Genomic DNA, 23,076 nt, shown 5'->3' on the forward strand with positions numbered 1-23,076 from the left:
ATCATGAAGGACAGTGTGTGCATGGGTAAACATGGGTTTGTGGGTCACTGTTTTGTCATCACCTATTCTAATGTGTGAGGTAGTCTGATCCTTTACTGAGGATGATTCCCCATCCGCTGACTGACATGATGCCAGAGAACTACAGCAGGATTATTCATTCTAACACTACGCACCTAAACCAAGGTCAGTCAGAGCTGAGATTATGTGTGCGGGTGGGTCTGTCGAGGCTCTGAGGCAAAGCAGTGATGCATGGCTGCGCAGCGGCAGTCCTCTCAATCAGGGCTGCCTGGGTAATGTTTACAATAAATGCGACAGCTGCATAGCTTGCTATCTGGCTCCTTAAAGAGGAAGGCTGTGGCTACCAGCTTGTGATTCATCACTGTCCCAAAGGTGGAGAGGAGTGTATGAGGAGTGTTTGTGTGTGAGTGTGTGTGAGCCCAGCCAGCAGAGGGGAGCGCCGGTGGCTCGGCTCTGGGCTCTCTCTTTGTTGACAGCCAGTTGTGACATATCCCAAGGATCAGTGGCTCTGTCGACATGATGCCATTAGCTTCTTAAAATAGATAGAGAAGGACACTCAAAGAAAACAGAACCGCGGTCGTGAACCACGGCAGGTTCAGAGTGGGACCGACCCACATCGCAGCCAGCCCATCAGAGTCAGGCGACCATCCTGTTAGCCAGTCTCTACCGCAGAGAGCCTGTACAGAGACACTGTGATTCTAGCTGAGATTTCTGTCATCTGGACTCCCAGTGGAGACTGTACAGCACAGAGAGATGGCTGTGAACAGACCGGAAGGTAAGGCACATAGCAGATAACGAGTTAAGGTATACTGCATACTGTTCTAGCAGCTAGAGCCTTGGAAACTATTGTGTTGCTGTTTGAGAGAATGTGATTAAGTTCATAATGTGTGATGGAAATGAGATGGCTATTACTCTGGGAGGAATACTGAGGGCTGTTTGGTGTCTCTGACTAAGAAAATTGGGTATAACTGATGCTGAGGCAGCAGTATAAGCAGAGAGAATGAGAATGAGAGAGATAGAGAGGGAGACAGTGTGTGCGTGTGTGTGTGTGTGTGAGAGTGAGGCAGCACTCCAATTCATTGAGAGGAAGAAGCGGTGCTAAATTATTTATGAGAACCCATCTATTAATCAATGCTGCTGGTGCTTCACAGTAACCCTCTCAGCTTTCAGTGTTCACCTGTGGTCTTTGCTGTAATGTGCTGCTCTCTCTGTCGGTCTGCAGTGCAGTGGGCAGTGGACAGGCGCTAGTTTGATCCACAAAGCTGTTCTTGGAAGTGGCTTAGGGTGAGCAGTGGGGTGTTTGGGGCACAGCATTTTGTCAGGAATGGCAACCCTCTTGGAAAGGCTTGCAGAATGGAGCATTGACATTACTCTGCCGCTGATGACACTAGAGCTTTTCTCTCAGGGGCACGAGGTCTGTATGGCCACAGTGGTGCCTGGGTGGATTGGGTTTCATATCATTGGGGGTATCAACAAACCCCTCGTGGTTCGGTCACTTGATCTGTGGGTGTAGACCTGTCCCTAAATGGGACAACTGTTTGGTTACTGGACCAGTGACTGACAATCAGACACTGGGCTCTAAAGTTTAGAGTACTACCATTACTGTCACACAGGTGATTATGATTAGGACCATAAACCTTAAAGGAATAGAGCTGGTATGTGTCTGGAGACAAATCAAAATGGCAGTCATACTGTATTTCCAAAATCACATTTTAGTCATTTAGCAGACACTCTTATCCAGAGTGACTTACAGTAGTGAATGCATCCATTTCATCAATTTTTTTGTTGTACTGGCCCCCCGTGGGAATTGAACCCACAACCCTGACGTTGCACACACCATGCTTGCATTGCAAACACCATGCTCTACCAACTGAGCCACAGGGAAGGCCACATTGAGCCACTTAAGACAGCAGATTTTTTTCAGTGTAATCTGCCAGCTCAAGATTTGTGTCCCTAGCCTCATCTTGATACATGACAAACAAACATGCCCATGAAACAGTATAAACAACATCGTTGCAGCCTGAATGTAAAACTGCAGATACTCTGGTCTTCAGAAAATGAAGAGAATGATGAAGCAGCTGGGAATTAAAACTTAATTAAATCCCAGGGGTAATGAGATGATCTCTGACAGTACAATTCACTCAGCAGACAGTCTCTGCATTAGATAAACACTAACCTGATGTCATTCTATACCCTGTCTCTATGTTGTCCTCAGAGAGGACAGTACAGGTCCTGGCGTTGACCCTAAAGGTCATAAGTGAAAATAGCATATTGTCTCAGAGGCAATGTAACGTGATCAGTTGTCAGTATTTATGTCGGTCAGAAGTGCTCAAGGATCTGCTTACCAGAGTAATTTCAGAAGGAGATTGCAGTACAAGTGCAGCAAAATATGTCAATCTGTCATGGTGGTTGTTTTGCCTCACCTCGAGGTAACTCTGCTAAGCAAATAAATGAATATATTCTAATAGATCTAATATTAGCTAACACTTTGTGCTAATAGCTCTCTGTTAATACTAGGTGAATATGAAAAGCAATGCTTATAGCAGAGGCATGTCATGACAGTGAGGTGTCGTGATGAACAAAGAAGATATGAGTTCTGAGTGGATAGAAATGCTGGAAATGGCAGCGATTTTTGGGGACGAATTAGCTCCACCTCCTACAATAACAAAACTCCAATCTAACGCTTCCAAAACTCCTAAGTGTATACGTACATACTGTATCTGTACAGTGTTTATACTAGCTGCTACACTACTGCTGGTGTTTTTACAGACATGCCGAGACAATTCCCTAAGATCACGCTGAGTGAGGTGGATGAGGAGACACGTCTGCTGGCTGAGAAGGTGTACGCATCAGCGCTGAAGGAGGAGGACACTAAGGATGCCCTGTCCATGTTCACCGTCCCTGAGGACTGTCCCATCGGCTTGCACCAGGCCAAGGAGAGGGAGCTGCTCAAAGAGCTGGCAGAGCAGCATTCAGAAGAGAGTGCCAAGAGGTGAGTCTGGCCCTCAACAGTACAGGACCTCATGGAATCGAACCTAGCTGATCAATTCAGTACTGGAGTGTCGGGAATTCATAAGAATGTTTGGTTTCCAGGAAGAAGAGTTTCAAGATGATCCGTTCACAGTCTGCGTCCTTGCAGGGCCTGCAGATCCCTGTGACTGCAGAGTGGGCCCGTTCTGTGGTGACCCCATTCCTCTCACCCTCCTCCACCTGCTCCTCACTTCCAGAGACCTGCCCCGAGTACCAGAGGGTCACCATCAGTGGAGACTACTGTGCTGGTGTAAGTTCTCTAAGCAGGTGGCATACAGTTCATACTCAACTCATACAGTATTTCACTGCATACTGGAAGTTCACTGCATACTGGAAGTTCACTGCATACTGGCTTATCGTGAATATTGACGTGTATATTGATGTGTATATTTATGTTTTTGGTTCGTCTGTAAAAGAGAACTTGGACTCAGCATGACTCCCTGTCAAAATAAAAGTTAGATAAACAATTTAAATAATAAAAGTGGTACTTTGGTATGACTTTACATTTCCAGGTGGTTAAGAATAATCTTGTGTGTTGTCACGATCACTGTCCTCAAAGTCCCTGTCATGAATAAGCCAAGGCGCAGCGTGCCGGTAATTCCACATCCTTTATTTTGAAGTGAAACTGAAACAAAACAATGAACAGGATAAACAGAAAGAAATGTGACGTTCTGGGGCTGCTCAAAGGCAGCTGCACAAAAACAAGATCCCACAACTCAAGGAGGGAAAAATGGCTGCCTAAGTATGGTTCCCAATCAGAGACAACAATAGACAGCTGCCTCTGATTGGAAACCGTACCTGGCCAAAACATAGAAATAAAATACATAGAATGCCCACCCCATATCACAACCTGACCTAACTAAACAGAGAAAAACGGCTCTCTCAGGTCAGGGCGTGACATGTGTTGAGAGTCCACAGGGTGAAATGGAAAGCCATGTGATAAGACTAGTAATGACAGCTTTCTCCTCTCCCCAGATCACAGTAGAGGACTATGAACAGGCAGCAAAAACCCTGATGAAAGCCCTGTTCATTAGGGAGAAGTACTCCAGACTGGCCTACCATCGCTTTCCCCGGACCGTTGCCCAGTTTCTGCGCAGCGCTGAGAACCAGACGTGGAAGGAAGAGGACGGGGTTTTACCAGGTATATACTGAGTGTACAAAATATTAAGAACACCTTCCTAATATTGAGTTGCACCCCCCTTTTGCCCTCAGAACAGCCTCCATTTGTCAGGGCATGGGCTCCACAAGGTGTTGAAAGTGTTCAACAGGGGTGCTGGGCAATGTTGACTCCAATGCTTCCCACAGTTGTGACAAGTTGGCTGGATGTCCCTTGGGTGGTGATGCACACATGACAATGTTGAGGGTGAAAAACCCAGCAGCGTTGCAGTTCTTGACACAAACCAATGCGCCTGGCACCTATGACCATACCCCGTTCAAAGTCACTTAAATATTTTCTCTTGCCCTTTCACCCTCTGAATAGCACACATACTGTACACAATCAATGTCTCAATTGTCTCAAGGCTTAAAAATCCTTCTTTAACTTATCTCCTCCCCTTCATCAACACTGATTGAAGTGGATTTAACAAGTGACATCGGTAAGGGATCATAACTTTCACCTGGATTCACCTGGTCAGTCTATGTCATGGAAAGAGTAGGTGTTCATAATGTTTTGAACACTCAGTGTATACTCAAACAGTGCCCATAAATTAACTATGTGTACATAATGTGTTCTTAACGTCCTGTACAAGTATAGTCCATTGTATTAGAGTCTATGTCAGTCATACTGGTCTCCCCACAGATGTCTGCCCTTGCCCCAGGGAGGGGGAGGACCCTTACAACATTGAGAATATCCCAGACAACCTTAGCTATGAGCTGCAGACGAAAGATGGCATAGTGTATGTGTATGAGAACGCAGAGGCTCTAAGTCAGAACAGGCCCCGCAGCCTTCCCTACCCTGACCTGGAGACCTTCGCCATAGACCTCAGCCATGTGCTGGCCATGATCATTGATGGACCCACGTGAGTCACCACCACTTCCTGAACTCACCACTGTGTAATGGAGCTTTATTTTTGTCTCTGCATAACTAACGTGCTTTACAGGAAGACCTATTGTCACAGACGCCTGAACTTCCTGGGCTCAAAGTTCTACCTGCATGAAATGCTCAATGAGATGGCTGAGCTGAAGGAACTTAAGGGTGTTCCACACAGAGACTTCTACAATGTCAGAAAGGCAAGTTCCCAGCACTTGAAGGTGAAAGCTAAATTTGTAATGTGAAGGGAAAGTCCACCGTTTAGATCTGATGTGGCTACTTTCCCAGAGGCTTTGTGATAAAAAGCCACAATCAAACTGTCACGTCTCTCTTTCCCCAGGTGGACACACACATCCATGCAGCCGCCTGCATGTCCCAGAAGCACCTTCTGAACTTCATCCAGACCACCTACAAGACGGAGGCAGACCGTGTGGTGCTGGAGAAGGGCGGGCGGAAGCTGACCCTCAGAGAGGTGTTTGAACACCTCAACATGGACCCCTATGACCTCACTGTGGACTCCCTGGATGTACACGCTGTAAGACCCTCCCTCTCTCTATCTATTTCTCCTGCCATCATGCAATACCCTTACAAAGAAAAACAAATGAAAAAATCATGGGGAAAAACTTCGTTTTCAGACACGTGGGAAGTTCCACATCTTATTTTCCATGTATTTTTCCCTCATGTGAAAATGTATAACACTATTACTCTACTAGGTGTTTAAAGCGGCAATCCTTAATTGAAACATGAACAAAGGGTTCTCCCCACCACCGTCTCAGTAAAATGCTACGGTTTGGGGCTGGAGAAAAGCAAACACTCTCAAATCCCTACACTACGCTACGGATGCAAGGACTGTCCATCCATGATACACTACATGACCAAAAGTATGTGAACATCTCATTCCAAAATCATGGGCAGTAATGTGGAGTTGGTCCTCCCTTTGCTGCTATAACAGCCTCCACTCTTCTGGGAAGGCTTTCCACTAGATGTTGGAACATTGAATCGTCTACAATGTCATTGTATGCTGTACCATTAAGCTTTCCCTTCACTGGAACTAAGGGGCCTAGCCCGAACCATGAAAAACAGCCCCAGACCATTATTCCTCCTTCACCAAACCTATGCATTAGGGCAGTTAGCATTCTCCTGGCATCCGCCAAACCCAGATTCGTCCGCCGGACTGTCAGATGGTGAAGCGTGATTCATCACTCCAGAGAACTAATTTCCACTGCTCCAGAGTCCAATGGCAGCGAGCTATACACCACTCCAGCCGACGCTTTACATTGCGCATGATGATCTTAGGCTTGTGTGCGGCTGCTCGGCCATGCAAACCCATTTCATGAAGCTCCCGACGAACAGTTCTTGTGCTGAACGTTGTTTTCTGAGGCAGTTTGGAACTCGGTAGTTGCAACTGAGGACAGACGATTTTTAAGCGCTACGCACTTCAGCACTCGGCGGTCATGAGGCAAAATATTTTATATTCTTCAAGAATCAATTGGTATATATCATTAATTTATAAGTCCAAAAATGGATGTGGTCACTAAGGATTGCCCCTTTAATAACAGGCAGTGACTTTCATACAGCAGAACTACACTGAGTGTTGTCATGACGTTGGCCTGTGGGTAAGGTTTATGACCCCCCCCATAAATACCTTTCCCCCTTCCCCTCTCTTACTGACCCTACTGAAGGACTGCTGTCCTGTTAAATATAGAGAGTCTGGGAACATCAAACAAATGTGGAAAGGTACCACATATTTTGTTAATAAAACCAGTTGGAAATATGCTTGGGAACGTAATGAGTATATATGTCAGTTCGGTTGTCATCTGAGACATTATGACTGATGACAGGACGACATAAACTGTATCTGAGAAAATATACACCCTCTAGTTATCAGAGTCACATGGAATTGTTATGCAATTGAAATGTTTGATATTGAAAATGTTTGTTAGGAGATGAAATGTAATTTTAGCTTCCAAACGAGAGAATTGGGTTTTCATAAGGAAAGTGCCCTGCTCGATCAGTGGCCCAACCCTGTGAAGAGACATGGGTTATAAACGATGAAACACCTCCCTCCCCCTCTCCACTATATAATCCTTTGACGAAAAGATAACCAGGTTGTTCCAGTACGGGAGGGCTGCAGCCTCCACGTTAGAAGGAGACACACATATCAAGGACAGAACTATGCCAACCTCGGCGTGAGCTTTGATGGCGAATGGTATGAACTTTGAGCTTATTCACTACAGAAGTGATACTTCCTAGCCGTTGAGTTAGCAGCTGCCGCTGTCGACGTGGGCTAGGAAAGGACGGACGACGGATCCAGTCTAACAGACGGACGAAGATACCACCACGTATCCAATTTACCACCAGAGACATTGTTCCGAGTACAGGAAGATCTGTTGGCCAACCCGGCCAGCATCTACGACCAATCTACCGAAGCGCAGCTCAGAGTAAATATTTATTGTATTTTCCTTTTCCAAATGGGCGGTAATTTAGAATGCATAAGATAATGTATTTACGATAGCATAGCTGCTGTTTCTTTGTTCCTAAATCTTCCCGCTCTTTCATTCAAGCCCAACCCCCTTTCCTTTGTGTAACCAGCCATGATACAGGTTCCGTCCACCAGGACGTTTTCTGTATAACGTCATTGTATTCTGTGTATTTGTAATTCTGTGTGATTAGTTAGGTATTTAGTAAATAAATAATTAAACCCAATTTTGTATTGCTGATTCAACTTGTTAGCCAGGGTTCGTGAAGATAGCCAAGAATTTACAACTTTCATTATGAGACTGAAAATAAGGTGAGGATTGAGATGACGGCTATCGATGTAAAATATTACTAAGTATTTTAAGAGTTTATTCGGAAGATAACAGCTCTATAAACGTTCTTCCGTGGTGCCCCGACTTTCTAGTTAATTACATTTACATGATTAGCTTAATCAGGTAATATTAATTACAGAGAAATCATTTTATAAATTAGCCTGTCATATCACTTAATCCGGCATAGCCAAAGACACGACAGTGTACAAAACATTAAGAACACCTACTCTTTCCATGACATAGACTGACCAGGTGAATCCAGGTGAAAGTTATGATCCCTTATTGATGTTACTTGTTAAATCCACTTCAATCAGTGTAGATGAAGGGGAGGAGATAAGTTAAAGAAGGATTTTTAAGCCTTGAGACAATTGAGACATTGATTGTGTACAGTATGTGTGCTATTCAGAGGGTGAAAGAGCAAGACAAAAGATTTAAGTGACTTTGAACGGGGTATGGTCATAGGTGCCAGGCGCACTGGTTTGTGTCAAGAACTGCAATGCTGCTGGGTTTTTCACGCTCAACAGTGTCCCGTGTGTATCAAGAATGGTCAAACACTCAAAGGACATCCAGCCAACTGTGGGAAGCATTGGAGTCAACATTGGCCAACATCCCTGTGGAACACTTACAACACCTTGTAGAGTTCATGCCCCGATGAATTGAGGCTGTTTTCAGGGCAAAAGGGGGTTGCAACTCAATATTAGGAAGGTGTTCTTAATGTTTTGTACACTCAGTGTATGTCGCCGCCATTTGAACATGAACCATTAACATGCCCGAAAAGAGAAATAATTTTGTCCACTGTTCTGTGAATGTCCCGCATGATTTCTCCCTTGTAAAGAATTTAGGATTTTTAGATGCTGTCACCCTAATTCCATAGGTGGAAACATTGCTTCTGCAACATGTTAACAGAATAACATTATTTCAACCACACATGTGAATTGTATTTATTTGTCATTTTTATCATGTGGAAGTTTTCACATACAGTGCCTTCGGAAAATATTCAGACCCCTTTACTTTTTTCATATTTTGTTACGTTACAGCTTTATTCTAAAATTGATTAAATAGTTTTTTTCCTCATCAATCTACACACAATACCCCATAATGACAAACCAAAAACATTACTTATGTGAAATATCACATTTACATAAGTATTCAGACCCTTTACTTAGTACTTTGTTGAAGCACCTTTGGCAGCAATTACAGTATTGAGTCTTCTTGGGTAGGACACTACAAGCTTACACCTGTATTTGGGGAGTTTCTCCCATTCTTCTCTGCAGATCCTCTCAAGCTCTGTTGGTTTGGATGGGGAGGACAACAACCCTAAGCACACAGCCAAGACAATGCAGGAGTGGCTTCGGGGCAAGTCTCTCCAGAGATGTTCGATCGGGTTCAAGTCCAGGCTCTGGCTGGGCCACTCAAGGACATTCAGAGACTTGTCCCGAAGCCACTCCTGCATTGTCTTGGCTGTGTGCTTAGGGTCGTTGTCCTGTTGGAAGGTGAACCTTCGCCCCAGTCTGAGGTTGAGTGCTCTGGAGCAGGTTTTCATCAAGGATCTCTCTATACTTTGCTCCGTTCACCTTTCCCTCAATCCTGACTAGTCTACTAGTCCCTGCCGCTGAAAAACATCGCCACAGCATGATGCTGCCACCACCATGCATCACCGTAGGTATTGGTATTGGCCAGGTGATGAGCGGTGCCTGGTTTCCTCCAGACGTGATGCTTGGCCTTCAGGCCAAAGAGTTCAATCTTGGTTTCATCAGACCAGAGAATTTTGTATCTCATGGTCTGAGAGTCTTTAAGTGCCTTTTGGAAAACTCCAAGTGGGCTGAGTCTGGCCACTCTACCATAAAGGTCTGATTGGTGGAGTGCTGCAGAGATGGTTGTCCTTCTGGAAAGTTCTCCCATCTCCACAGAGGAACTCTAGAGCTCTGTCAGAGTGACCATCAGGTTCTTGGTCACCACCTTGACCAAGGCCTTTTGTCCCCCGATTGCTCAGTTTGGCCGGGCGGCCAGCTCTTGGAAGAGTCTTGGTGGTTCCAAACTTCCATGTAAGAATGATGGAGGCCACTGTGTTCTTGGGGACCTTCAATGCTGCAGAAATGTTTTGGTACCCTTCCCCAGATCCCGTGCCTCGACACAATCCTGTCTCGGAGCTCTACGGACAATTCCTTCGACCTCATGGCTTGGTTTTTGCTCTGACATGCACTGTCAACTGTGGAACCTTATATTGACAGGTGTGTGCCTTTCAAAGTCATGTCCAATCAATTGAATTTCCCACAGGTAGACTCCAATCAAGTTGTAGAAATATCTCAAGGATGATCAATGGAAACAGAATGCACCTGAGCTCAACTTCGAGTCTTATAGGCAAAAGGTCTGAATACTTATGTAAATATATTTTTACAAAATAATATACATTTGCAAAAAATATATATTTTTTAAAACAATTCTTTGCCATTATGGGGTATTCTGTGTAGATTGTTGAGTTTTTAACATTTTATTAAATCCATTTTAGAATTAGGCTGTAATGTAACAAAATAAGGGAAAAATTAAGGGGTCTGAATACTTTCCGAAGACACTGTATGAAACTACAAATGTGATTTTCACATGATTGAGTTTCACATGTGAACTTGCATTTCCACATGGGAAAGTGAGCTTTTCACATGTGAATGTTTTTCACATGTGGAACTGCATATTCGATTTTCACCTGGAAATTTCACAAGTGAAACCGCAATTACTCTCCTCACGTGTTATAAGGTGGTGTTGACTTGTGCTCTTAATTGAATACATGTGAAAATATGGTTTCACATGTGAAATTTAAGTTCAACATGTGAAAACAGAAAATGCTTGTTAGACATGTGTTTTTTCTTGTAAGAGTATATCATCCATACTGTACAGGAACAGCTGTTATGCCCTAAAACACATATTTATTCTGTAACCATAGCTGTTCAGTTATATCTATAGCTAGAGACACATTTCAGTTTTGGAGATCTGTTAGCGCCATCCAGAAGCTAATATTAGATCTGTGTGTGTGTCTCACCCCACAGGGCAGACAAACCTTTCACAGATTCGATAAGTTCAACTCCAAGTACAACCCAGTGGGGGCCAGTGAACTCCGAGAAATCTACCTGAAAACAGACAACCTCATAGATGGAGAGTACTTTGCACGCATTATCAAGGTATAGGTCATTCATACTGAAAACATCCTGATTCTCTCAAATTGATAACACATATTATGTTGCATAAGCTTTTGTTATTTTGCAACAACAACATGTGCAGCAACACATTTGAGGATGTGTTACTCTGATGGATGGGAGGTGACAGAGACCCAGAATAATGATGTTGTTTGGAGATGAGAGAACTTCACAATTATTTGATCTTTCTACCACGTCTTGCCCTTGACAGGAAGTGTCCCATGACCTAGAGGAGAGTAAGTACCAGCATGCTGAGCCTCGTCTGTCCATCTACGGACGCTCTGCAGACGAATGGGACAGCCTCTCCAAGTGGTTCATCCAGCACAAAGTGCACTCTACCAACATGCAGTGGATCATCCAAGTCCCCAGGATCTAGTAAGTGCTGCTGCCTGAGTGAGAGCTGAAGGCAAAGAGCTACATTTAACTTTCAACTGGAGAAGGTATGTAACATGGCTACTATAAAAGATAGTACTCTTTTTATGAGATGTTTGTCATGCTTAAAAATGTTTCACTTCTTTCAGTGATATTTTCAAGTCAAAAAAGTTGATCACTAACTTTTCCAAGATGTTGGAGAACATATTCCTTCCTCTGTTTGAGGCTACAGTCAATCCACAGAACCATAAAGAGCTACATGTATTTCTCAAATATGTGAGTATAATTCATTTTGATGTTCCTGCAAAATCTATCCTGATAGTGTCAACCATTCGCTGTTCAACCTCTATTCTTCCTGTGCAGGTGACAGGCTTCGACAGTGTGGATGATGAGTCCAAGCACAGTGACCACATGTTCTCCTACAAGAGCCCCAAGCCTGAGCAGTGGACCGCAGATGAAAACCCTCCTTACAGCTACTACCTCTTCCACATGTACGCCAACATCATGGTGCTCAACAATCTGAGGAAGTACGTACCTGTTGATATCTGCCCCTCTCAGGCCTCTGGTAATGGACCCAACCCATTACATCTCATTCAAGAGAAACAGAGAGTTCCAACTGTCCTTCTGCTGATGTTGCTGAGGGGGAAATGGAGGTGTTACACCCATTGTTCAGTTGCTATTATTCATTGAATTTACAGTAAGGCACTTCAGAATGTCCTGAGGGCAACCAAGGGGTGCAGAACAGGTGTCTGATTACAGTCATGCTACATTACTGCACAGTGTAGTGCACCAAGGCATCTATAAATAAATTCCCTATGATAATACAAAGGAATAGAATTACAGACGAATTACTGGCACATATGGTCAAGGAGCTCCTCCAAGGTCACTGAAGATGCTACTGTAGGCCTACATAATGCACTTGTGTGTGTGTGTGTGTGTGTGTGTGTGTGTGTGTGTGTGTGTGTGTGTGTAGTGTGTGTGTGTGCGCGAATATGACCACTGAATATTTCCCTGGGTCTCTTCCAGAGAGCGAGGCTTGAGCACCTTCCAGTTCCGTCCACACTGCGGGGAGGCTGGATCCATCACCCACCTGGTCTCTGCTTTCCTCACCGCTGACAACATCTCCCACGGCCTCAACCTTAAGAAGGTCCTTTACTACTAGACTGAATCCTGCATCAGCTGTCCTCAACACACTCCAGCCTACACACATTTATTTGCCATCAATGGACTAATATAATTGCTCAACTCTCCAGCATGTTTGAATGAATGCTCTCATGCTGATCTCCTGTGTGATTCAGTAGGTGCTACTCACATGAATAGTGGATATCATGAGATGACCCTAAAGAAATGCAAAGCTATCTAATATTCTCACATGAAAGCACGCTGTATAAATGCAAGCCATTGTACTGAAATACAGTAACAGTGTTAAGCTCTTCAGGGCTTCCTGTTTGCTTCATTTTCCATTTTCCTGCCACTGAAAATTACCGAGCCAGCCACAGGGACAGGAGCTAGCTTTCAGCTTTTGACACATTTTAACGTCTGCTGAACAGTAAGCAGAAACCCTGTACGCTGAGCAGGTGACAGCGAGGTGTGTGTGAGTCTGTGTGTATGTACTGAGTGTGTCTGTCTTTCTCTGCCACAGAGCCCTGTCCTACAGTACCTGTACTACCTGGCCCAGGTGCCCATTGCCATGTCTCCTCTGAGCAATAACAGCTTGTTCCTGGAATATTCCAAAAACCCTCTCAGGGAGTTCCTACACAAGGGGCTGTGCGTGTCTCTATCAACAGATGATCCTATGCAGTTCCACTATACCAAGGTAAACTATTGGAGAAAATAGTAGCTCAAATCAGCTCCAGCTGAGTGTTCCATAGCTGTTTTGTAGGACAGTACTTGATGACAGTGTGTCCTGTCTGTAGGAGGCACTGATGGAGGAGTATGCCATCGCGGCCCAGCTGTGGAAGCTCAGCACCTGTGATGTGTGTGAGATTGCCAGGAACAGTGTGCTGCAGAGTGGCCTGTCTCACCAGGTAGAGCTCTGGGCACTGATATCTACACTCTTAGAAAAAAGGGTTCCAAAAGGGCTCTTCGCTGTCCTCACAGGAGAACCCTTTTTGTTCCAGGTAGAATACTTTTTGGTTCCAGGTAGAAACCCAGAAGTGTTCTACCAGGAACCAAAAAAGGTACTTCAAAGGCTTCTCCTATGGTGACAGCCAATGAACCCTTTTACGTTCTAGATAGCACCTTTTTTATAGAGTGTATAATAGCATGAATGCAAAATAACATGAAATATCCTTCCCCTGTCCCCCATCTAATGGAGTGGTTAGACTTAAGGAGCTTACATGATATACAATCTCTGGTAATACTGTATAACTAATTTTGTGCAGGAGAAGAAGCACTTTATTGGGGCCAACTACTTGAAGGATGGACCTGAGGGGAACGACATTCGGCGGACCAATGTGGCTCAGATCCGCATGGCCTACCGCCACGAGACCCTGTGCAATGAGCTCAGCTTCCTAGTGGATGCAGTGAAGACTGAAGCGGCCATTGGCACACAACCAGAGTGACCACAACAACATGGGACTTAGCTCAATCCATGCATGTAAGCTCTCAACCATCACGATATCTCTTGCATTCATGGGAGAAAAAACCCAATGGTTTGAATGGATAAGTGTGTCTCTTGTATCTCTGGCTGCATGTGTGCTACTGTGAAAGCTGATAACAAGGGGTGCCATTGCAGTTAAAGAGATTCTCCAGTACTTTTGTATATTTTTTGCCAGTAGTTCTGAAAGTACACTGCTCAAAAAAATAAAGGGAACACTTAAACAACACAATGTAACTCCAAGTCAATCACACTTCTGTGAAATCAAACTGTCCACTTAGGAAGCAACACTGATTGACAATAAATTTCACATGCTGTTGTGCAAATGGAATAGATAACAAGTGGAAATTATAGGCAATTAGCAAGACACCCCCAATAAAGGAGTGATTCTGCAGGTGGGGACCACAGACCACTTCTCAGTTCCTATGCTTCCTGGCTGATGTTTTGGTCACTTTTGAATGCTGGCGGTGCTTTCACTCTAGTGGTAGCATGAGACGGAGTCTACAACCCACACAAGTGGCTCAGGTAGTGCAGCTCATCCAGGATGGCACATCAATGCGAGCTGTGGCAAGAAGGTTTGCTGTGTCTGTCAGCATAGTGTCCAGAGCATGGAGGCGCTACCAGGAGACAGGCCAGTACATCAAGTGACGTGGAGGAGGCCGTAGGAGGGCAACAACCCAGCAGCAGGACCGCTACCTCCGCCTTCGTGCAAGGAGGAGCAGGAGAAGCACTGCCAGAGCCCTGCAAAATGACCTCCAGCAGGCCACAAATGTGCATGTGTCTGCTCAAACGGTCAGAAACAGACTCCATGAGGGTGGTATGAGGGCCCGACATCCACAGGTGGGGGTTGCAGGACGTTTGGCATTTGCCAGAGAACACCAAGATTGGCAAATTCGCCACTGGCGCCCTGTGCTCTTCACAGATGAAAGCAGGTTCACACTGAGCACATGTGACAGACGTGACAGAGTCTGGAGACGCCGTGGAGAACGTTCTGCTGCCTGCAACATCCTCCAGCATGACCGGTTTGGCGGTGGGTCAGTCATGGTGTGGGGTGGCATTTCTTTGGGGGGCTGCACAGCCCTCCATGTGCTCGCCAGAGGTAGCCTGACTGCCATTAGGTACCGAGATGAGATCCTCAGACCCCTTGTGAGACCATATGCTGGTGCGGTTGGCCCTGGGTTCCTCCTAATGCAAGAGAATGCTAGACCTCATGTGGCTGGAGTGTGTCAGCAGTTCCTGCAAGAGGAAGGCATTGATGCTATGGACTGGCCCGCCCGTTCCCCAGACCTGAATCCAATTGAGCACATCTGGGACATCATGTCTCGCTCCATCCACCAACGCCACGTTGCACCACAGACTGTCCAGGAGTTGGAGGATGCTTTAGTCCAGGTCTGGGAGGAGATCCCTCAGGAGACCATCCGCCACCTCATCAGGAGCATGCCCAGGTGTTGTAGGGAGGTCATACAGGCACGTGGAGGCCACACACACTACTGAGCCTCATTTTGACTTGTTTTAAGGACATTACATCAAAGTTGGATCAGCCTGTAGTGTGGTTTTCCACTTTAATTTTGAGTGTGACTCCAAATCCAGACCTCCATGGGTTGATAAATTGGATTTCCATTGATTATTTTTGTGTGATTTTGTAGTCAGCACATTCAACTATGTAAAGAAAAAAGTATTTAATAAGATTATTTCATTCATTCAGATCTAGGATGTGTTATTTTAGTGTTCCCTTTATTTTTTTGAGCAGTATAGTTCTCAAGAGCCAAAAGTGGTCCCCGAAAATGGTGTACTATGTCACATACTATATGTGCAGATATACGCACCATGCCATTGCTCTCTCTCTCGCTCTGCTGTGGGTGCACCATGTGCATGTTGCTAGCTGTCATATGTCGAGGGGCTGAAGCTCATTGGTTGAATTCGAATCCTAAGGGGCAGGCCCACATGGAGGAATATGTAGGCCAAGCACAGCTTCCAGAAAAGTAGTTGCTTTCAAACTAGGCATTTCATGTATAACTGAGGTAAGGTAGATTATGCATGTATGAACTACACATTAACACATCCAAAGCGGGATGTTTAATAAATACTTATTAGTCGCCAAAGTTCCGGAGCATGTCCTTAACAGTATAAAAATAGTTTGGAAAGGTAGCGGTAAGAGCCAACTACATCTTAGTGTCTAAATTATGTAGGTCCACAATACAAGGGTTTCCTTCTGCAGTGCAGCAACATCCTCTGCACTAAGGCCGGCTCACTCTGCAGAGCACTTACTCACAGTTCAGTAATGTTACAAGATATTTGTGGTTTCAAGTGCAATGTCTGGGAGAAAAAACACTGGCCACTTCTATTTTGATGTCCAACACTCACTATATCATGCCCTAGTGATTGGCGGTCCCAGCTGTTGACAGAACCTGACAGTGTTTATCTCTGGAGCTGGAACACTGCTTTAGCTGTGATGAATGAAGTCTGGTACATTTCCACTGTCCCTTTCCATGTGTGCTTGTTTTTACAGGATGTCATGCAGTAGTTTCCAAGGAAGACACTGAAGTCAGTTGTGGGACACTGTCGGTACAATACATTGTACTTGTATGCACTGTATGATATTTGCTTGAAATATTTGTGTGAATGTTTTGTTTCAATTTGAATGAAAACAGGCATTTATATTGGTCAGAGTATGCTATATTTAATTTGAATGTATTGTATCTATAATGTACTGTACTGTATCTATAAAGCAACATTGAGTCAATTGAATTGTGAGAGTTTGGACAAGAGAGAAGTTGCACTGAGATTCAAGATGTCCAAAGATGTTATACTGCTCTATCTTGCCTCTTGCTCGTTAATGGTTGACAGAATGCTGTAGAATAGCCTGTTTTTAATTGTTACTTTTGTTATCAATAAAGATATTTAAACATGGATTATTTCGTTTTTTGTTGTTGTCATACAGCAAATAAAAAATGTGAGATGATGGAAAACATTGTTTATTAGAACATTAGAACAACCCAAATCTCATGGCATTAGTCTGCCACATTTCCAAAAAAGGCTAAGAAGTAACTGCAAGGCAGGTGATACAAAAAGTTTGAATTTATTGCATCAGTTCAAGATTGGCATTAGTTTAAAAACATGATTTAAAATGCAGTAGTTAGCAGTGGCCCTGGCATACTGACTAACGTTTTCTGATGTTGTCAAACAATTATATGTATAGCAGAAAATATGAAACTATTTTCAATTCGGCTACTATACTATTCCTAGTCTCAACTCATCCACTTAGCAGCAATAATTGCCTTGATGACATTGCCATCTAGTGGTTAAAATATAGGACGCTCTCTAGAACAATCTATTTTGAACATAAACAAGAAAAAACAAGGAGACATGAAATTACTTTTTAAAGCAAAATTGGAAAGGCATCCCACGCTATAAATAAATGCATTTGAATAACATTAATGCACACTTTATACAAACTACTGAACAACATAACTTCCATAAGCAGGAACATCACTTTAAAAAAGGAACACAACTTTAAAAAAGCAGCCAGACCTTATCTTTGGTCTTACATAATCTAAAGCATCAAGGTTCTGTCTCTGATGCTGAATCTGCGTTGGTCTCATCACTGATGTTCACACTGATGTCATTGGCTGTCTCTTTGCACACATCCTCCTCAGGCTCAGCCTTAGCTTCACCCTCAGTCTGGGCTTCCTTTGTGTCCTTCAAACAGGTGTGTGCTGCACAATCCTCTGTCTCAATGTACTCTTTCTGCTGCTCCCCATCCCAGCAGGGGAGAATAGTCTTGAGCCCATTGTTCCTTTTTAAAGAGGAAAAATAAAATGTGACTTGCAGGCTGAACATTAGTTAACACAGCATCAACTTACATCCCTAAAGTCACTCTGCCTCTGCTACAAAATCAAATGTATGCATGACCATGTCAACAGGTATATGTTATAGTAATTGTGCTTAATGAATTACCTTGATCTAAATAATGGTTTTCAATTCAAGGGATCTTACATAGAGTTTTTTCCCTTTTACAAAAAAAAAAGGTAGTAAAAACACTTACGTTCTAAAGTACAAGAGAATGGCCATTGCGATCAGAAGAAGAACAATGGTGGAGGTGATAAGTATTGCGCTGCTCATGGACTGGGGTAGTTCTACCTCTAACTCCTCTGGGCTATCAGAAAAACTACTGAGAGAGAGAAGGGAGGAGTGAGAATGAGAGGTGGGCCGGGCGGACTGTGTGGAGGGGACAAGATGAATGATGGCTGGAGAGAGGGAGTTAGAGGGGGATGAGGCCGCTCCTGAAGGAGAAGGATGTGCTCCCTCCTGTTGCTTCGGTGTGGTCAAAGCGGTATCAGCTGTGGTATCCTCCAATTGTATCACTGTGGTAAGTAAACGAGAGTAAGTTAGCAATCTATTCACATTCAATTAAATGAATAAATTGATATCCAGCATTAACATCACAGTAGCTGTTTGCCAAACATTTTAATTTCACTCAATTCCTAAAAGTTGGTCACACCACCCCAGGGACAGTTCAGGAAGTTAATGTAGGATGTTTTTCACACTCAAATGTTCCCTTTTTCTCTCACGTTCATACAATTGTTAGTCTCACAAAGGAAATGAAAGTATGTGATTTGACTTTCTGAAAAAATCCCAATTACCTCAGAGTTTAGGGTCAACAGAAAGGCACAGAGCAATTAGCCTATGTATTCATGAATCATTATACCATAACATTTCTCTACTGGATTCATTGATCCAGTGACACGAGCCTACCAGACGAGCAAAACTACCTCTATGCTCGCTTCGAGGCAAATAAAACTGAAACACGCTTGAGAGCACCAGCTGTTCCGGAAGACTGTGTGATCACGTTCTCCGCTCCGGTTCTACAGCTGCACCATTGAGAGCATCCTGACAGGTTGCATCACTGCCTGGTATGGCAACTGCTTGGCCTCCGACCGCAAGGCGCTACAGAGGGTAGTGCATACGGCCCAGTACATCACTGTGGCCAAGTTTCCTGCCATCCAGGACCTCTATACCAGGCAGTGTCAGAGGAAGGCCCTAAAAATTGCCAAAGACTCCAGTCACCCTAGTCATAGACTGTTCTCTCTGCTACCGCACGGCAAGCGGTACCGGAGCGCCAAGTCTAGGTCCAAGAGGATTCTAAACAGCTTCTACCCCAAGCCATAAGACTCCTGAACATCTAATCAAATGGCTACCCAGACTATTTGCATTGCCCCCCCTCCCCCTCTTTACACCACTTCTACTCTCTGTTGTCATCTATGCATAGTCACTTTAATAACTCTGTCTGCATGTTCTTATTACTTCAACTAACTGGTGCCCCCGCACATTGACTCTGTATCGGTTCCCACCTGTATATAGTCTCGCTATTGTTATTTTACTGCTGCTCTTTAATTACTTGTTACTTTTATCTCTTATTCTTATCCGTATTTTTTTGAAACTGCATTGTTGGTTAGGGGCTCGTAAGTAAGTGTTTCACCTTTTATATTTGGTGCATGTGACTAATACAATTAGATTTGATTTGATTTGATTTGCATTGAGATTAAGATTTTTTAAAATCCTTTACTGTACCTGAAGCATTGAAGCAGAACACATCAAAAAGTTTGGTGACAGAGGCTCTCCATTTGATGACACCGGTCTGATTTTTACCACAGGTTTTACTGGCCTCAATACGAGGGATCACTGCAAAATGTTCATCAATCCACCCAAACCTAGAGACAAAGCCGATTTAAAATGGATTCATTAATTCTCAGAGGTTATCTATTATGAAAAGGATCACTAGCATACAAAGCAGAATCTAATCTAAAAGCCATTTTACCTGCATGTTTCCAAGCCCATTCTCTGAGCCTCCTCAACATGGGAATTGGAGGCCATGGTTGCACCCAGAGACCAGCACACCTCCCTGGCCTCAGAGGCATTGAAGGCATAGGTTAACTGGTTGAGGTCATTTGTGTAGCTGACCAGAAACACCCCAGCTATTTGTCTCTCTGGGAAAGCTGGTGATAAGGGAATTGAAGATAAGTTTATGTGCATGTTTGCTGGTTTTAAAACATTATCAATATTTCACTGGTCTTGTTTCTAATTAGTCAAGTTTATCAATTTGAAAATCCAATAAAACATCAGAATATTTAAAACTAATGATTTTATTTTATTTTAGATCATTTAGTGAAAGTATCATTTGCATGCCTTGCAATATTTAATATATATTTATATCAATGTTCATCAGTAATCATTAATGAAGATAACAAAATCACTTCAAAATGATGTTCAAAATAATTCTCCAAAAGCACAATGCATATTTGAGGACTGATTTTGATTAGTGAAAGAAGGCAACATCTTTGAGCTTTGAGGCACATACAGTATAAAAATAATAAATAAAAAATAATCATCTTACCATTGATTTTGCTAGGATCAACATGTAGACCACAGAATGACAGTGTGAGCAGTAGTGAGAGGATCCAAACCTGCATCATGGTTACCAACGGTCAGAGACACAGGACTGGGAGCTACTGGGATGTGTACCACTGGTGTTCCACTGTGTGTCTGTGAGCCAAATAAAGGGGTTAGTGAGAGGTGATTCTCTTCAGATCAGAAGGGTGGGTTCATGAAGTGTAAAAGGCTGTTGCATAAATGACCAGTCAGACGAGGTGGTGACAAGGCCACGGAACCACCGGGAGCAGGAAGCAGGAAGTACGTTGTACAGCCCATTCAGTATGAGCACTTTAGGATCCAACCAGGTCCAAGAATAAGATAAATGTAGCAAGACGTTAACATAACATGGTGCAGAAGCATCGGAAGTGTGGCATAAACTGCTGAAGTAGTGGTAATATTTTTTAAGAGGTTAATTAATTGAGAATAAGATGAACAGCTCTTACTCATAATACTGTGTAATAACACATTATGCTTGAAAAGACAGATGGAGGATTCCATCCAAACTGATCTTCAGGACTCCTTTACCGACTTCAGGAAAACATTTCTGAGATGATCATTTCTGATTTGACCTCAAGAATCGCTTCTGTTAAAACAACTAACATTAAAACATTGAACCTTAGTAAAATTTGTTTTAATAGATAGGCATGTCAGATTGGGAGTCTGCCTAAAAAAAACATATGGATACAGAATAAGCATAAATCAAACTAGCTAGTCCTTAAATTGTATTCTTTCGAGAGAGTACAGGAGGAGTGTTTGGCACAGATAGATGTTGGGAAAATGGTTTCTTTTTTATTGACTTTGGCACCTCACACAATGATTTCCTCCCTCTGCCCATTGCTCAGTCATTAACAAGCCCGTGATCCCTGGCATCCTCTGATGTGACTCTGACACACAGCAAAATCCCACTTCCAGCAAAACACCTCACCCCAACCTAGTACAGCAGGAAATGACGCAGGCACAACGGAAAAATAAGCAAAAGTAGTTGTTTGCCGTATGAGAAGAGTCAGTGACATTTAAATGTCCCAAAAGAATGGACATCTAAAGAGGACATCTATATTTTCTTTTGTGACATTAATTTAATATGAAAATAGAGAGAATCACTCAAGCAGCCTTGACACACTGCAGCTACAGCTTAATGCAGCCAATTAGATTACATAAGTGGTTTCCTGAGAGATATGAAAGGTCCATAAGATCTTTCATTTTCATAAGTGTAGGGCGGAAGGGAACAAGCACTGTGTTGAAAAATACAATTACTGTATGACTCATTCCACCGAGGTTAACATGAGAATTCTGCCAATACACCTGTTTGCTTCATGTATCACGCCCTGACCATAGAGAGCCATTGTTTCTCTATGGTGAATGGTCTTCCTCGGCGCTGATGCCAGTCCAGACACGGCGTCCGGTCCCCCTCCATGGCAGGAGCCTTCCTCGACATCGAGATCCAGGCACAGTGTTCAGCCTGGGTCCATGGCTGGATCCACGGGATGAATGGTTTCTTCGGCCCGCACCAGAGCCACCACCAAAGATGGTGGATCCGCGAGCTGAGAGGGTTCTTCGTCCCCCACCAGAGCCACCCCCCATGCTGGCGGATCCGCGGGATGAGCGGGTACTTCGTCCCGCACCAGAGCCACCACCGACACTAATCACCCCCCTACCCTCCCTATTTGGTTTCAGGTTTTGCGGCCGGAGTCCGCACCTTTGGGGGGGTACTGTCACGCCCTGACCATAGAGAGCCATTGTTTCTCTATGGTGAAGTAGGTCAGGGCGTGACTGGGGGGTATTCTAATTTATTATTTCTATGTGGGGTTCTAGGTTACTTTCTATGTTGGTGATTTGCATGATTCCCAATTAGAGGCAGCTGGTAATCGTTTTCTCTAATTGGGGATCATATTTAAGTAGTTATTTTTCCCACCTGTGTTTGTGGGATCTTGTTTTTGTGTAGATGCCTATTTGCACTTCACTGTCTTCACGTTTCGTTTGTTCATTTATTGTTTTTGTATTTTGCTAAGTTTCACATTTTAATAAAGATGTGGAACGCTACTCACGCTGCGCCTTGGTCCAATTATTACGACAATCGTGACAGAAGATCCCACCACAAAAGGACCAAGCAGCGTGTCCAGGAGGAGAAGGCATCCTGGACTTGGGAGGAAATCCTGGCAGGACAGGATCGCCTTCCTTGGCGGCAGACGCAGGGAGAGAAGGGAGGACAGCGACGGCGCTGTGGTTCGCGGCCACAAAGACAGCCCAATTTTTTTTTTTTGGGGGGGGGGGCACACGGGGTGGTCGGCGGAGCTGAGGAATGAGCCAGCGACAACCTGGGAGGAGATAGAGAGATGGTCGGTCGACCCAAGGAGAGTACCAGAGCCCGCCTGGGAGTCAATGGAACAGTGCGAGGAAGGATACCGGAGAATGGAGTTGGCTAAGAGTATGCGGCAACGCAGGCTTTTGGAGGAGCGTATCACCAGTCCGGTGCAACTTGTGCCGGTCCCACGCATCAGGCCTCCAGTGCGCCTCCCCAGTCCGGTGCGTCCTGTGTCCCCTCCTCGCACTCGCCCTAAAATGCGTGTCCCCAGTCCGGTGCGTCCTATGCCAGCTCCT

The 23,076-nt window shown here is 44.2% G+C and overlaps 2 protein-coding genes across 2 annotated transcripts; one reads left to right on the forward strand and one right to left on the reverse strand.

Moving 5' to 3' along the window:
• The first annotated feature begins 411 nt into the window (after positions 1 to 411).
• LOC106562104 (AMP deaminase 3) lies at positions 412 to 16,956 on the forward strand. The gene is made up of 16 exons (XM_014126693.2): positions 412 to 793; positions 2,788 to 3,010; positions 3,112 to 3,298; positions 4,024 to 4,189; positions 4,847 to 5,066; positions 5,148 to 5,277; positions 5,418 to 5,612; positions 10,929 to 11,060; positions 11,287 to 11,450; positions 11,597 to 11,723; positions 11,811 to 11,974; positions 12,474 to 12,594; positions 13,090 to 13,263; positions 13,364 to 13,474; positions 13,832 to 14,046; positions 16,556 to 16,956. Exons 1-15 carry the CDS (start codon positions 772 to 774, stop codon positions 14,009 to 14,011), a joined length of 2,316 nt encoding a protein of 771 aa, XP_013982168.2. The 5' UTR covers positions 412 to 771; the 3' UTR covers positions 14,012 to 14,046; positions 16,556 to 16,956.
• Positions 16,957 to 17,109: 153 nt separating this feature from the next.
• On the reverse strand, positions 17,110 to 22,036 carry LOC106562111 (lymphatic vessel endothelial hyaluronic acid receptor 1). The gene is made up of 5 exons (XM_014126709.2): positions 20,441 to 22,036; positions 19,865 to 20,042; positions 19,618 to 19,757; positions 18,092 to 18,410; positions 17,110 to 17,842 (listed from the first exon to the last, which is right to left on the reverse strand). Exons 1-5 carry the CDS (start codon positions 20,517 to 20,519, stop codon positions 17,608 to 17,610), a joined length of 951 nt encoding a protein of 316 aa, XP_013982184.1. The 5' UTR covers positions 20,520 to 22,036; the 3' UTR covers positions 17,110 to 17,607.
• Positions 22,037 to 23,076: the final 1,040 nt, after the last annotated feature.

This window comes from Salmo salar, chromosome ssa11 (genome assembly GCF_905237065.1).
Source record: "Salmo salar chromosome ssa11, Ssal_v3.1, whole genome shotgun sequence".
Taxonomy (NCBI): domain Eukaryota; kingdom Metazoa; phylum Chordata; class Actinopteri; order Salmoniformes; family Salmonidae; genus Salmo; species Salmo salar.